The sequence below is a fragment of the Xiphophorus maculatus genome, chromosome 9, assembly GCF_002775205.1.
Source record: "Xiphophorus maculatus strain JP 163 A chromosome 9, X_maculatus-5.0-male, whole genome shotgun sequence".
Lineage (NCBI taxonomy): Eukaryota > Metazoa > Chordata > Actinopteri > Cyprinodontiformes > Poeciliidae > Xiphophorus > Xiphophorus maculatus.
The window spans coordinates 6,414,372-6,431,410 of NC_036451.1; the positions used below are offsets into that span (position 1 = coordinate 6,414,372).

Sequence of the window (17,039 nt, forward strand, 5' to 3'; positions counted from 1 at the left end):
GCCACAGTGTTGGACATCTATCCAGCTGTCCATCTGTATAATTTCCATTCAAAGTTTAAATGAAAGTCTAAGGTTTCAAACCTTGGCCTAATGACTTACCAAATTTAATATAAGCAGTCTTTAGTGATTGCAATATTGTACACACTGATGTTGTGATCTATTTCTTCTAAAAGTGTGCAAACAAGCACATCAGTATTGAGGAATTATTTACCTAAAACAAGATCCTCTGCCTTGCTAAAAAGTTACTTGTAAGATAATTTTGTCTTATTTCACGTGTGCTACAATATTTCTACTAGAAACTAGACCAAAAGTACTTTGTTAGATTTTGTGTTTTTGCAGTGAAGAGTTGCTGAACAGAGCAAGACAACAAGACAGTGTGGTCTCATAAGATGATCTTCTGCTTTTTCCTGTCATGCTTTAAAAAAATGAAACAACAGGATGGAAATGCCTCCCATCAGCTGCTGCTATGGGAAACCAGTAGAAATCTGCCCTCTGATCACAGGATGGGAAAAGGTCAAACTGAATCTCATGACATGCTTGCTAAGCAAAGCACTTCAAAAATGTTTTTTAGGCTTTTTCCATGTAACTATGATGCTTGAAAAACTTTGCTTATAGGTAAAAGGAGATCAACAACTCTTGTTTTGCTGCTTTTGCTGCTTTTTCATTTATTTTTCATCCAGCCAGTAGCTTTTCCACAACAGAGCATAGAAAATGTATCATTTGATTGATCTATTTAAAGTTTTTAGTGATAGGTTTTTATATGAAGCCTTCTTTAAAAGTTAATAATAAATTTGGTTCTTTAGAAGGAAAATGTAATAAGACGATAAATCACTTCAGAAGTACGAAACTCTGCATAGTTTAGTTCGGGAAGTTACATTTCCCAGTTAAAATATTCAATATATTGGGAGATTTATAGAAGTTTGTAAACTTTTCAAAATAAGATGGGTGGATAAAAACCTAAAATCAGTTTCAACATCCAGTTCACTTAGTTTGTCTATTATCCTTGTCATCGCTCGTTTCAGCCTCTGGCATTGTAATCACCTGTCAAGGTTCGTCTGTCATATTCTGGTTAAAACGGCTGAGCTCCTTGCAGCAAACACTTTCTCTATTGAAGCTGTGCTATTCCTCAATCAGAAAATACGTCTGACTGGACGAAAACACTTCAGGATCCATGTCTTTTGGTGATTTAATTATACTGACTTTGTAGTATCAGGCTATTGGAGGATAGGAACCTTTGTGACTTCATTCATAAATCAAAAATAATTTATGATTTTACAACTTTTTGGACTTCAAGTTAATCTATCCTCTGAAATTGAATAAAGTAAATAAACTTACAAAAAGTAATAAAAACAGGTTAATTTATTCTGCATATGATATTCCAGTACTTAGGCTAGATGGGCTGTGCATTGCTCCAAAAACTGGAAACCAATTACTTCAGGTCTTGGTTTGGTTTTTGATTTGTAGAACCTACAGATTAAACGCCTATTTAACAAATTCAGAATTTTTTTTGTACTTAAAATATCCAGATTAAAATTGTAGAAAAAATCTAGAAATTTTGTTCTTAAAGGTAAACTGTAGGGTTTTGAAGTGAATCATATTAAGAAAATTTGCAGTTGTTGTGAAAAAGATAATTATACCAAATATTCATGTGTTAAACGATATATTTTAAAGACTGGAGAGCGTCCATTCAATGTGAAAATGTTGATTTCACATTGGTGAAGAAGGCTGTATCTTTAGTTCACCAGTGAATGATTTAAAAATATCTCACTGAGTAAAAACAAGATTTTCAGTTTAGTTGAAAAGGGACAAAAATTAGTTTTGATTTCAGGTTATCTGAAAATCTTGGCGTAAACCTTGCGACATTCATATGTTCAATTAAACTTTGTCATGCCTGGCAGACTTCAAATCACATTTTGCAGTGAATACAGGCGCATTTACCAGGCCCAATCCAAAGGCTGATTGAATCAGTGCATTCTGGAAAACTGAATTAGAAGCCAGAAATATGTATTTTCCACGGGAGCAGCTGGGTGGAGATTAAGGTGTGCTCTCCAAGAGATATTTCAAAGAGTTGTATACCTCCCATGCCTTGTCATTACCCCGACCCCTTCCATCAAACAGAGGCAGAACCAGTGTAATTTCCACCAGCTAAGGAAATAACACAATAACAGATGCATACGACAGCTCAGTTGTTTCTGGGCATGAAACTGGTTGACATCTGTTCTTGTTCTGTAGTTATGACAATAAAACATCTGGAAAGTCTAGTAGCTGATGTTATGAAGAAGATAAATGGGTCACAGTCTCCTCTTAAAATACAAATGTATGAAGCAGATATCTAGGTCAGCTCCGAACCACGTTTAGAAAGGCTTTAAGCTTATTTATTCTGCTTATTTACATAGCCAGAAACGTCAGAGTGGAGGTGATTGGAGAAGAAGGAAATTAGACAAATTAGATTTGAATAAAGTTCTGATATGATTTATAGTAAATATAATCTATAGCAGTTCAGTTTGTCATGTTGGGGAAGACAGTATTGTTTAGCTGGTTCCCATTTTCACATTACTGGCAGCAAACTGAGAAAAATGTAATTTGTGAGCACTCAGTTTGTGTGGACTTTAACAAGCAGAGCTACCATCTCAAACATCTGAGTTTATTAGTCTACTCTCTTAAGTTGTTTAAACTTAGTAGAAACATACTTTAGAGCAGGAGCTTCCAAGCCTTTCCATCGTACAAAATACCAGCAGTGGAGATTTGTTGTTCAGTCTATTTCAGGTTTAAATAAACGCCAACGTTATTTTTATAGAAATAAAAATATCCTTTATTGTCCGTTTATGAGGGAAATTCCTGTGTAACAGCAGCAAAGTGACAGGCAAATAAACTCACAAAAGATAGAATATAAAAACATAATAAAGAGAAAAAATCCTGTACAGTAGGGGCAAAATTGCAGCATAAATACTGTGTGGTTTTAGAGAAATAGTGTGCTCCAGTCCAAAGGAATGTCCAACTGAATTAGTTTAAAAAACTACAAAATGTGCATTTGAACATTAAAAGACAGAGTAGCTAACTTTATTATGCAACAGTAAATTTGTGCTTGGAGCAGCATTTATATAAACATTTATTGATTTTGTTGGGAGCAGTGATTAAGCCGTTTCACCCTGGAATGTTTGAAATGATTTAGCTAATTTTTTACATAAAAAATGACAGTATGACAGTTCACACTTTGAAGATCCACTGCAAAAGGTTTGGAAATGCTGGTCAGGATTGTCAGGGCAGTTCAGAAACGGCACTTCCAGTTTAAAAACCTTTCATAAACGATTGATTTCTAGAAGTAAATCTTCTGCTAAATTCAAGACAAACTTGGAATTAAACTGAGGGAGAAGCAAATATTTAATGTGTAAGAGATTTTAATAATGCAATAATGTGGCTCCTACTTGGTTGTGGAAATCCAAACTGGTTCTTTGCCCTTTTTCCCCTCAATAGAACCAGTTAAAAACCAGTTATGGCACAAGCTCTGATCTAGCACCACTTTGGTGGAAAAACACTAAAACAAACCCAACATGCCAAGAGTGCAACGACATCACAAACTGCCCCGGCACTCATTAAATTTGTTTTACCGCGTTATGATTATCGCACTTTATTTCGTCCAACGATTACAATAAAATGTACAATTGGCACTCATTTAAAAAATTTAATTAGATGTCTGGAGATGATCTCCAGACCCCCCACTTGGTGTTTTACTACCCACAGTGGGAATCCGACCCCAAATTTTGGAAACCACTGCCTTAAAGGAATGTTGTGGCGATATTTGAGTTTAATTCCAACTAACCGAGAAGCAGCAGGATAATGTTTCATGTTAAATACACGTAAAAGTACAGCAATCACAACTTAAGCAGTAAAAAACTAAAGGAGCTCGACTTTGCACTTACAGACCGGACACGGAAAGTAAAATGTTTCATTGTAAAACACCTCAAAACGTGGATTTTTCCTGGAAAAGGGCCTCCTTTTATCCTTTGATTCAGTCGCTCTGCAGGAGCCACTCTACATCCAAATGGTGCCTCTTCATCCTAAAACTCTCCAAGTGGCTGCTACTTCCTCTCTGACTTTATTGAATTCACTTGGTGACATTTTGGACCTGCACAGACTCTACATGGACTGCGTTGGGGGCCTGATTTTGGAGGAAACAATGAAGCTTCACAAGAACAGTTTGAAAACAGCGCAGCAACTAAAGAGGCATAATGCCTCATTGTGGGGTCTGAATGTGGCCGATTGTGTTTGCTGGAAGGAAGACGGAGGAGCATCAGGATGCATGTGATGTTAAAACTTAACTTGATTGTGATTATGAAGTTATTTTTTCCTGTTTATATGGAGGAGGAATAGGATATTAGCGATGTGACGTTGGTTTATGTTGAAGACATTGCAGACGGAAAATGCCACTGGTATCGATGCGGTCTATTTAAAGGTGAAGCTGTTTGAAAACGTCTATGTGAAAGTGTTTTATCTAACAGCAACGTGACGCGTCATGTGATATTGGATGGTTTCTAGCTGCAGGATGCCCGCGTGTTTGCGTGTGTCTTTGTATCACAGTATTTTTTCAGCGCTCAGTTTTTGCTTGTCTTCTCCTCTGATTTCCTGCTGCCTTCAGGAAGCAGCTTTCAGGATGACCCAGTGCCTTTCCTGACAGGACCCCCCGCCCCACACACATCCCCTACTGGGAGACAATGGGAGGTTTCTAACGGGTGCATGGAGTTATGTTTGCATGCTTGTACTGATGTTGGGGGATTTACTGAGGGAGTTTTAGGCTTTCCTTCAGGAAACAGCAGATTTATCCTAGCAGCAGAGAGGCGCTCCTGTCTGAGTGTTTGCTGAGTGTGGGACTGAAAGTCCTCTTAGGATTGAAGACATGAAACAAAACTCCTCACCTGTAGACAGTCAGGATTAGCGACTGTTTGTTTTGTTTTAACTCAAGTAGAAAACCCTGGTAGATTGACATGTAATAGATATTTTTCATTCAACCAAGAAGTTTATTTCTGATGGGAATTACAAGAAAACAATTTTAGAGGAGTGTTAATTTAGACAAAAAAGGAAAATGATGTTTCTTCTTCTCTTATCTGTTCAATAATCAATGGAACTTTTTATTTAAAATTAGAGCAATGAAACACACATAAAGGCTTCCACTGGTAACTTCAACATCATTTTACACAATGTGCTTCTAGTCTGAGTTTAGAAAGCCTCCTTGTCATCACTCTAATCTTTTGCTCCCCTCAGATTATCTGTGTGATTCAATAATAGCTGGGCCGCTCCAGGACATTTATTACTTCCAACCAGAAGAAACATGTTGGTAAAATTAAAGCCATACTTTAATAACTCTACCCTGGGGTATGAATAATTTGTGGCTTATCTGTATGTGAAGATTTATGCAAAATGTTTGGATTAAAGTTGGAATAACTGTGAAGGGAAGAATTGAGGGGGCTTGAAACAGTTAAACTCTGCCGTTGTAACAGAAATGACTGACAGGATGGTATGCATTTGGAGCTGGAGGCGTTTTCATGGTTTGGATTTGATTCTGCGAATGTGTGCATGCTGAGTTTTCTGAATGGTTTTTTTTTTCTCACATAAAGCAGTCAGATTGTGAAAGTTTCTGTCAGAGAGAGGATGTTGCTGCTAACTCCCTCCTCTTCTTGTCAGTCACATCGGATATCCATCTCTCTCTTTGGCTTTCCTTTCTTGGGGAAAGGGTGGTGTTGGGAATGAGGTCACCGTTTCAAAACATGGCCCCAGTTCTTTCAACAGCTCAAGATTTCCTCTTCCATGAGTCCAGCTGAATACAGAACAAACCAGTGTCTTCCTCTGCATTAGTGGCACGCCTGTGAGGCTGTGCTGGGATAGCAGGAAACTTCTGCACTTGGAGTCACATGTTCCCTCTCAGCCTGCAGGGAAAAATGCATGAATACTAATTTGTTCTGAACTTGTCTTGTTTTCACTGGTGTGGCAGGAAGGCGCGTTTGCTCAGAGAAGTTGCTGCTCATCGGATGAAATGTAAATAGGGACCATTTCACACTAACTTAAAGATGCAGTATGTAACTTTTTACATATTTGTTTACTGTTAGCATGTCGTGACAGTTTGAGACATAATCTATAAAAAGATTGATCTCCTTCACCTCCTCCCTGAGCTACTATTGCCTTCTGAAGAAATACACCGCCACAGACTAAAAACAACCAATCAGAGCCAGGAGGAGGGTCTGAGCGCTGTCAGCCAACTTAGTGTACACGCTGCTCAACCTTCTAATGGTGGAAAAACAACTTAGCATTATACAAGAAAAGCTTTTGGTCAACCAGCCTTCATTCTGTATTGGTCCCACCATAACCATGGTCTAGATTCTGGAGTAAAATGGTGTTAACTGTGTTGACTGAGACACCTTTTGGCCAACATTTACCAATATTACCATATAATTTCAATGTGTAAGTTATTAAACATTGTGCACATTTGCATAGCTTTGAGGTAGGTTGTTTGGGACGTAAACATAATAGCACCTGGACGCATCAGTCAGCACCAGACAAATAACGAGGTCTTAAATTATCTAACGGCTACAAACTTGTTCTGCATCATATGACTCACTACAGTCTCTTAAAAGCCCTGATATTATCCCTACAGGATTACACGAACAGACATGGCTCAATAAAATTTCCCATTAAAACAGGAACACCTCTTTTAGAAGTCAATCTGTTGTTGAATAATTTCACCTTTAACCAGATGTGCCGGAGTTTCAATGTGTTACTGGTTGTTTCATAAGCTGGCGTTACTCTGTTTCTCATCTTAGCATTTATGTTGTCATATAAAAATGTTTATTGATGTCAAGATGTAAAATAAATTGGGAGCATTTTGTGAAAGGTTGAGATCAGGACTGTAGGCCATTGAATCCTCTTTATTTCCAAGTCTCTGATAAACATTGTTGTGTTTTGGTAGCTTTGGTCCTTAAGAGTTAAGATATAGATTTCCATTGGTTGCAGAAATTCGTCTTGCTACCTCTGCAGTGAGATTGCGTCAAATGACGACAGGCGTTGCTTTGTCCAGTGGGCAAGATGCCACTCCACACCATCACACTACTGCCAACAAAAGCTGTTTAACATTGGTAGAGAGGGTTTGGTTGAGTTTTTCATACAACTCAACTCTCAAAATTAATTTTTATAACAAATACAGCACCATTTAAAATTAATTAAACAGGGTTTTGCAGCGGTATAAGAGTTATTACCAAGAAGCATTGTTTTAACAAAAAATAAAATTGCCAAACACAAATTTCCTTACTTTTTGTTCTGAGCTTGTTTCAATCAGGTTATGGTTTAGCACACATTCTAACCAGTAACATCCAAACATACCAAAGTGGAATGCAGCTCTATATAACACTTCTGTGTTGTTTAGCCGAGTTTTCTAATTTATGTTTGGTGAGAGATGGTCTGTTTGCTCAATAAATTAGTCCACTGACATGTCAACCTTTTTTAGCATTCAACATGCTGATGTGAGTGAATCTTCATCAGTGCAGACAGAGTATTTTTCTCTGTCTGCACAGAGTTTTAATTGGGTCATTAATATGTGATTTCTGAAGCAATGTACTGTCATAAAAGTACACTGCAATACTTTTTATGACATGTCCCAAAAATCTGTGGCAGCCTGGAAATATAAAGATGTATGCTACAATATCAGACACGTAGAAAGCTGATCGTAAAGTCTTGCTCACTTAAAGCAGCTTATCATCTCATGTCACAGATACATCTTTGAACATTCCAACCAGAATTAGAAATGTAAATTATTTCTTGAAACAATTTGAATGCATTGAATTTATCTTTGTTCTCTCATGTTTTAATCAGCTGCATGTGATTAAACTATGTGATTTTACAAAAATTTTAATTGTATTGAATTTCCTTGATTGGTGAGTAAAAACAGGCAAAAACTAATTGGTTGTAACTGTATAATTGGTGTCTAGGACTGAAATATTTTCCTCAAAGCCAATGTTGGTGAAATGTTGGCTTCAGAGGAGTGTTGTCCTCTTTCTCAAAACATAATTTCAGAGACTTTTAAATTTAGAGTTAAGTACTGTTAGACATGCTCTTTATGGCCATTTCTGTGATTGTGTTTGTGGTTTGTCTTTATGTGAACCGCTCTTATGTTTGCACTTCTTTTGGTGTGAGCGACTCGACAGCGTGGCTCTCAGCTGGTCAGGACCGGAGGGGGGAGTAAAGGAAAGGAATGCAGCTTCTTCATCCAGTCTGTAATTTGGTGTCATCAAATCAGAGAGAAAAACAACAACACTTGAGTTCAGGCAGAAATGTGTGTGTGTGAGAGAGAGTGAGTGTGTTTTGAGGGACGTTCTGGGTGAGAAGTAAAGAGAGTCATGTGAGAGGAGCAGAGTTGAGACAACAAAGCGAGAAATAAAAGCAGATTAAAGGTTGCTGATGTGGGCGAATAAAAAGATGGAGAAATGAAGAAGGATTTGGAAGGTGGAGGGAGGAACATCTAAGTGTTTTTTGTAAAAACAAAGAAATCTAATTTTGCTACAACAGCTTTTATAATCCTGCTCACATTTCAGAAAACTCCCAACATGGTGGGATGTCTGTGTGTATTTTGTTCTGTTTACATAACTCTACTGTGTTCTTGCTGATGACTTTCGTTCCTCCATCTCTACTAGAGGAAACATTCCCACAGGGTCACCTGTCACCTCCATGCTTGACCATGTGGATGGTTTACAGTAACTGGACTTTTCAGTCATCTTTGAAAACTGAATCCACTTTAGTTCACATAATTAGAAAAAGCTGCAAACTACATTACAGTTTTGATAAATCTGTATCACAAAGGTAGTCAGATTTAGTAATTAAAATGATCACAAAGAAAGCAATATTTACACAAGTAACAATGTTGCATAAAAAAACTTTAAAAAAGTGTGGGGCCTCTTTTCTAGCTTTACTGTCACTTTGTTCACAATTCTTACCTTCCCAATCTGCCATTAGCACATTTATCAGTGTGTACACAAGGGTGATTGACAGCGCTAAGGCCCTCCTCCTGGCTCTGATTGGTTGTTTGAAGATAGTAGTTGGACCAAAGGACAGAGATCTGAAAGCTCAAATCAGCAGACACTGCCCCTCATCTAGCAACGTCATCCTGTCACCTAGCATCCCAAGCTGGTTAGCTGGTTTTACCCCTGTATGAGATGTACAATGGCTGCTGGAAAAGACAAGTACTTTGTTGCAAGTGGTTTTACATCCAGAAACTACTTGTTGCATTCTTGTTGGTTGTGCAGGATGCTCTACTTCTGCTTTTCAAAGCTGTAGGTAGATCACAGACCTTTCCTAGCCTGTTCCAGGAAGCATAATGGAACAAGATGCACTTGGATAAGTATATAGGTGTAGTATTAGTAAAGTGTATATCTAGATACAGTCTGACCTCTGTCGTCCCCACTAGAGATTCTCGTAACTTGTTCATAACCTAAACAAACTGTGTGTTCGTGCCCTGTTGTAATTTTAATCTAATTTTGACATCCGACGCCGTCTGGAAAAGAATGAAATCGGATTCGATTTTTAAGTCTGGACAAGAATTGAAAGAAAAATAACATTAGGAAAAAATAAGTTAAGGATAATGAGATAAAAATCTTATTGATACCCCAAGGATGTTCCCTCTGGAAAATTAAGATTCTAGCAGTAGGACAGCATCATACAAACAAACGGTTCACATGCATACACACACAGTATGCATTTACACAAGCATACAGGCAAATAAACAAACAAACAGCAGCAGGTTATTGCACAGACTTAGCCAACAGTAGACTAAATGACTAATTCTCTAAAGTTTCCTCCCACATTCTGTTGCTCTTCCTCTCCCTGAGCCAAGAGGTGAAAGGTCAGGTGTCACAGGAAACAAAGTATTTTCTAAGTCTGCTGGTCCTGATCTGGGAAAAGAAAGTGGTTGCCCAACAGATTCCTCTGGTTGCTGATGAGATTATTGAAGATGACAGGGATCCTTTAAAATGGCCACCAGAGTCCAGCCGCATGCCAACCACAGAACCTGAGACCATCCATCCATCCATCCATCCATCCATCCATCCATCCATCCATCCATCCATCCATCCATCCATCCATCCATCCCATTCGTCCAGCCATCCATCCCAACTGTCCATCCATCCGTTCATCCATTTGTTTTTCATGTCATCCATCCATCTGTTCCTCTGTCCATCCATGTTTTTTTACATCTTCCATCAATCAATTTTTCTTGTCATCCATCCATCTCTTTGTCCACCCATCCATTCCGTCCATCCATCTATCCCATCCGTCCGTCCATCCATCCCAACCATCCGTCAATCCATCTATCCCATCCGTCCGTCCATCCATCCATCCCAACCATCCATCCATCCATCCATCCATCCATCCATCCATCCATCCATTTGTTTCTCATGTCATCCATCCATCCATGTTTTTTCACATCTTCCGTCAATCCATTTTTCTTGTCATCTATCCATCTCTTTGTCCATCCATCCCAACCATCCGTCAATCCATCCATCCGTCCGTCCGTCAATCCGTCCATTAATCCATCCGTCCTTGGTTTTTGTAGGTTCCATAATCAAAGCCTGACCACTGCTGAAATATCTGCTATTGTTTAGTTTTGTATTTATTCTATAAAACGAACTAAACAGAAAGTAAATAATTTTTGTTTTCATGGAAAATTTTTCAGAGGGAACCCAGAGGATTGGTTTAGATTCTAGAGCACCAAGTTTCTGGAGCCGGGACATTTGGATGGAAACTGAATGAACACCGGTTGATTTTCATTATTTAAGCCTTATTTTTGTCTTTGGGAACATTACACAGTTAGAGTTTGCAACAGTTCCCCCTAGGGCTCCTGCTGTGGATTCAGGTAAAAGGTTTCCTGTCTGTGTGAGTGATAGCAGGATTTTCTTTGACAGCAAGAAGTGTGTCTGAGCTAACAAATGATAGATGTGTTCACAGGTTATCAGTGGCTGGTGAGCCACAAGGCCGACAGGCGTGTTTCAACAGCATGTGTTAGGAATGTGCTGCGGGGGCACACGCGTGTGTATGTTTGAAACTAAATAACTGACTGCTTGTATTTGAGGTTTGGCTCTTGTTTTCTACAAGGTGCTGCTGCATCTGAGACATTCGATGCATTCATAGCTTATGCTGGTGAAAACCTAAACCAATAAATACAGAGCATATTTTTTTACATTAGTCTTCCCGTTTATTGTTCGGATGATTATTCTATCCATGACCTGTTCTGATCCACGGGTCGTTTTTCTTGACAGCGGTGTTTTGCATACCTCTCGTCTTTGTTTTACAGGGCTGTGTGAAGCAGGAAGGAGGAAACCTCTCTGAGCTCCAGCTGCTTCAATCTCTCATTAAGTGGCTGAGGAAGGTAAACATCCCATAATGTTCTGTTTTCAAGTCTCAATCTGTTACTTTTAGGTTGCCATTTTCTGTTGGCCATGTAATTGTAGCAAAAATGTCATTACTTTCTGGAAACATCTAAGTGATGACTTGTCCCACAGAAGAAAAGTGTATTTTACATTGAATAACTAGGCTGTGAAGGGAGCGAGTAAAGCTGCTGTTTGCTTTTAGCTCTTTGTACTTTATAAAGAGCTGTATATTTGTATACTGTACATTTTTGAAAATGGGTTGTGATTTACTAAGTATAAAAAAGAAAAAGCAGCAAACAATGTTTCAAAGTTTGGCTTAGTGTTCAGTGGCTTACTGATGTTAATAGAAATTTTCTGCACTGTTTTTAAGATTATTATTAGGTTGTTATTTTAAACCGGCATTTGTGAATTGTTACAGAAATGATTTCTTTCTCTCTCTGCTTTTCTTCAGCCTGGCACCTTCTGAGAAGGTTCAGTCCTGAAAAATGACCCAATCGGTGCAAGTTAATCCAAAGGTGCCTGGTAAGGAGCTATAGCTTTAATTTTAATATACTGTTTGTGATTTCATAAACCTGAATGTTTGAGACTAATTAAAGAGTTTTGTTTAGTAAGTAAATTGTGTTTCAATAATCTTGTCAAATATTTATCCTTCCTCCAAATTTGAGCTCAAAAATCATCTAAATTTCTACCATATTGTTTTGTAAACATTTTTATATTTTGAAAATTTGCTGAAGATAATTAAAAGGTCTGATAATTAAAAGGCCTGATAATTAAAAGGTCTAACCTTTAAAATACCTTTATTAAACCAGTAATAGATAGTGTCTTCTCATTCATAAAATCGGATCTCAAATAAACCTTCGGGGGATGAAGTTTGTATTTTTTATAAATAGAGAAATATTGGGAAATTATCTTTACTAAAGATTAATATAAGACCTTGATAATCCCACAAAAAATGAATTGTCAACAAATAAAGATTGAAACAATGGACATATTGGTTAAAGCTATGATGATTTTAGCTATGATGAGTTTATAGCTTTAACCAATATGTCCATTGTTTCATTCTTTATTTGTATGATTTATTCTCTTATGATTTATGGCCATGTTAAGAAGATAAAAGAATAAAATTAAGAGAATAAAGTCATAAAAGTATGGCGATGAACACGTATGGGAATAAAGCCATAATAATTAGAGAATAAAGTTGTGCACAAATGAAGTCATATTTTTATGAGAATAAAGTCAAAAGAATAAAGTTTTTATTATTATTATTATGAGATTAAAGTCATAATGTTAAGACTTTGAGGAAGCATTGGAAATATTACTTCATTTTCGTATTATTTCGACATTTCGTATTATTTCGACTTTATTCTCTTAATCTTACAATTTTGTTCTCATGTTATTTCAACTTTATTCTCGTAAAACTTTATTTTTGTATTATTGTGACTTCATTTTCGTAATATTTGGACATTATTCTTGAAATAATATGATTTTATTTTTGTAATATTATTAATTTATTCTCGTAGTTTTATTTAGTTATTTTTTCACAGTATGACCCTAATACTCTGTCATGTAAAGTTGATCTTGTTTGTGAGAGTAATTGAAGGGAGGATTTTCTTTTTCAAACCTAGGCTCTGCATTCATCTACTCTGGTCAGGAAGAGGCTGACCAGTCGGGCTCTTACTCGGTCCAGACTCCTTATGGCTTCCAGCTCGACCTGGACTTCCTTAAATATGTGGAAGAGATCGAGAGCGGCCACAACCTCCGCCGGGCTCCCCTCAGCTCCCGGCGTCCTGGACGCGGACTCAAGCTTTCCCAGAGGAGTCCAAGCGTTGGGGGACGCACCAGTGGGTGGACATCCACAGAGTCTCTCTCCTCCCCAGTCAGCGAAGACGGGAGGGTTCCTCCTCCCCCGCCGCCGCGCCTTCGCCTCGGGTCAGCGCCCTGCGAAGTTCTCTCCATTTCCCCCGTTACTCTCCTCAATGTGCCTCCGCTTTCTGCTGGGGCCAAAGTGCCGCCGCCTCCGCCACAGAGAAACCCAAGAGTCGAGCGAACTCTCCTGGAAACCAGCCGGCGGCTTCAGCAGGAGCAAACCCACCAGCACCAGAATGGTGGTGGGCGCCTCCAGCTCGCAGATCCTCCCAAGCAGCTCACGCCCTCCCTATCTATACCGCCGCTGCAGAACAGCTGGATCAAACCCAGTCCTCAGACCTCTGGGCGAAGCACTCCAGCTGCTGGCACCACGGTGACCCCGATCCCACCCAGCCAGCTGCAGACCGTCAGAGAGCAGATGGCCACTGCCTTGAAGCAGCTGAAGGAGATGGAGGAAAGAGTGAAAGGTCTTCCTGCTCTGGAGAAAGAGCTGGCCAAGCTGCGTGCAGAAAAAGACATGCTCCTGTTGGCCTTGGAGGAGAAGAAAGCAGCCATGGAGGTTTCCCATCAGAAGCAACAGTCTAAAGAGTCTTCCACACAAACCACGGAGCTCCTCCAATCTGACTACAGCCGAGTGACTTCACCAACCTCAACTGGTCATAAGGGTCTTGTCAAATCTGGGGAGCTGAAAAGACTGGCTGAGAAGTTTGAGGGGAAGGAGCTGAAATCTCCCCCTCCGCCGTTATCTAAAGTTTTACCGCACTTGGCGGAAAAAGAAAAGAAATCTGTTGCTGTTGGGGATGATGTGCCAATGACCTCTGTAGTTTTCTATCACAGGAATGGTGTGAAAGATGCATCTGTGTGTATGGAGGTGAAAGTATGTGACAAAACCACAGAAACAGAAGCTGCTGTGGTTCATGAGCAGGCAATACAAGTCAGAGCAGGGACAAAGGAGGCTGAAGTCTGGGTTATGGAGTCTCTGCTGGGGCTAACTACAGAGGCGCAGAGAGAGATAGACACCTTACAGGACACTATAAAGTTCCAGCAGGAGTCCATAGTAGCTTTAGAAAGCCGCCTTACTGTAGCTGACAAAGACCTTGATAACCTGAGAGCTTGGATTGATGAAAGAACCTCTAAAGTCATGGCTGAGAAGGGAGCGCTAGCAAAACCCGACATGAGAAACGCCCAGGTAGAGACTTTAGGTCCCGTATTAAAGCATACCGCCACGATGTGCCGTCCTGAGGTGACACACGTTTGTGTTGGTGAAGACTTAGGCACAGATCAAACCGAGCAGGGAACGCAAACTGATGCAACACCAGAGCCAGAACCAGAACCGGCACCCATGGAGCGGTTCAGCGTCGGGTGTCAGTGGGAGAACGTGAGTGGTGAAAATCCTGAGGAGGAGAAAGTTGCAGTGCCAAAGAAGAGACAGCTGACAGTTGCTGAATACAAGGTTTCACCAGAGGAAGAAGTGGTTGTTGCAGAGGAGGAAAAAACAGGAGAGCAAGAGGAGGAGACCAGAACCAGCGACACAAAAACAGGTGAGCAGTGAGACTTATACCCATTTTAAAAGGAGCGTATTATGCAAATTTAACATTTTGTATATTTTTGTTCTTCCATATGGCTTCTATTTACAAACAGTAGTTTCAACTGCTTCAAAAGAATAATACAGGCGCTTAAAAAAAACAAACACCCAGACATTTTGTGGCAATAATTTTATGATTTTTGGTGTCTGGAAATTAAGCTGTTTCAAACACCTCACAATTTTTGAATCACATTCAACCGCTGCCAAGACCGGACCCTCACCTCGCAACCCAACTGAGCTCCAGGACATTTGGTCAACTGGTAGTACCCCTGTATGCGCTGTACAATGGCTGCTGGAAAAGACATGTTTTGTTGTTGACTCACCTTTCAGCTTCTAATATATGAAAACATGTGCATTATGTGTTCAACAAGTCAATGTTTTTCAATCAATCAATCAATCAAATTTTATTTGTATAGCACATTTCAGCAGCAAGGCATTTCAAAGTGCTTTACATCATATCAAACACAGAAGCACAATGCAACATAGAATCAACAATCAAAACACAGCATTAAGTCAGGTTCCATCAATAAATTTGTAATTGATTACATTTCAAATACAATTCTAAACAAGTGGATTTTTAGTCGAGATTTAAAAGAAGTCAGTGTTTCAGCTGTTTTACAGTTTTCTGGAAGTTTGTTCCAAATTTGTGGTGCATAGATGCTGAAAGCTGCTTCTCCTCGTTTGGTTCTGGTTCTGGGGATGCAGAGCAACCACAACCGGAAGACCTGAGAGGTCTGGAAGGTTGATACGACAACAGCAGATCTTTAATGTATTGTGGTGCTAAGCCGTTCAGTGATTTGTAAACTAACAACAGTATTTTAAAGTCTATTCTTTGAGCTGCAGGGAGCCAGTGGAGGGACTTTAAAACTGGTGTTATGTGCTCTATCTTCCTGGTTTCCTTTTCTGTGTAAATACACTATACTGCCAAAAATAGTTTGTACTTTGCAATTTTGGAGCCAAGTCATAGCTGAGAAGGGAGCCTCAACTCTTCTGGAAAGGCTTTCAACACAGTTTAGAGGTGTTATAGGAATCTTTGAGCCATTCTTTCAGAAGAGCAGCTTTAAGGTCAAACATTGATGTTGGATGAGATGGTCTCATCAGCTAACCCCAAATATATTTTGTTGATCAGAGGTCAGCTATTCAAATTTCTCCAGAGTAAACTTGCTCAAACAGCTCTTCATGTACCTTTCTTTAGACGCTGTTGGTAGAAAAGGAAGTGGCCATCCTCAAACTGTTTACATGGAGTGGAGAGCAAAAATCTCTCCAAAATGTCTTGGGGTGCCATAGAATTAAGATATCCTTTCAGTAGAAATAAGGAGTCAAGCTCAACTCCTGAAAAACAACCAAAGACCGTTATTCCTCCTCCACTAAACTTTACCATTTGGAAAATAATGTCTGAAATATGCAATTTTATCTGGAAGTGACAAACTTAGACTTAATTACCAAAATAAATGTAAATAGCTTTAGAGTCAGATTGTAGCGTACTCTGCACAACTGCATCCCGTTTTGAGTACCACTTGGTGCTCAGCCACAAATATTTTTTTTATTTGCTGCTCTTGAACTAATCTAAACATCATATAAAGTTTATACCACTGTATCTGTTGATTCTGCAGAACGCTGGTGTCCTCAGTATGAACTGTCGCCTACTCTGATTTATTTTTGCATGGCTCAGTTGTTCCTGTTTGTCTCCTCTGTGTTATGATACCTTTAACAGTTGACTGTGGAATGTTTAGTATGCAGGTAATTTGATGGGCGGACAAGTGGCTTGCTTGAATTTACTAATCTTCCTGAGACCAACCCATTTGTTTATGAAATAGAAGCAGGGGCACCGCCAGGAATATTGGGCCCTCTGAGAAAAAAATAAATTGGGCCCCCCCTGTGAAGCTGCTGATACTCTCCATTATATTTATTTGTTTTAGTAGATTGCTTTGTGTAATCTTTGTTGTACTTTTTGGTGCGATGATATATGGATTTTTGCTGAAACAGCACCTTCTTTTAACATCCACCTGAAATCACGATGCCTTCACTGAACCTCAGAGGAATAGATGTCTTCCCTTACTGAACAATTTACTTTGAAAAGAAATAAAGTGTCATTGCTCTACCAGTACAAAGCCCAATTTATTAAAGGCCGTATTTAGATTTTAAATTAAGATGTTAATTTTTCATTACAGTGCAATAAGTAAAGT

General features: G+C 39.1%; 1 protein-coding gene across 1 annotated transcript in view; it reads left to right on the plus strand.

Annotated features, from left to right (window-relative positions):
* Positions 1-17,039, plus strand: part of kank3 (KN motif and ankyrin repeat domains 3) — a 37,561-nt gene that overhangs the window by 6,541 nt on the left and 13,981 nt on the right. Inside the window, exons 2-4 of the mRNA XM_023340015.1 lie at positions 11,327-11,401; positions 11,854-11,924; positions 13,028-14,809. Of these exons, the coding sequence (XP_023195783.1) occupies positions 11,888-11,924; positions 13,028-14,809 (1,819 nt within the window). The 5' untranslated portion in view covers positions 11,327-11,401; positions 11,854-11,887. The remainder of the gene's footprint in view (positions 1-11,326; positions 11,402-11,853; positions 11,925-13,027; positions 14,810-17,039) is intronic.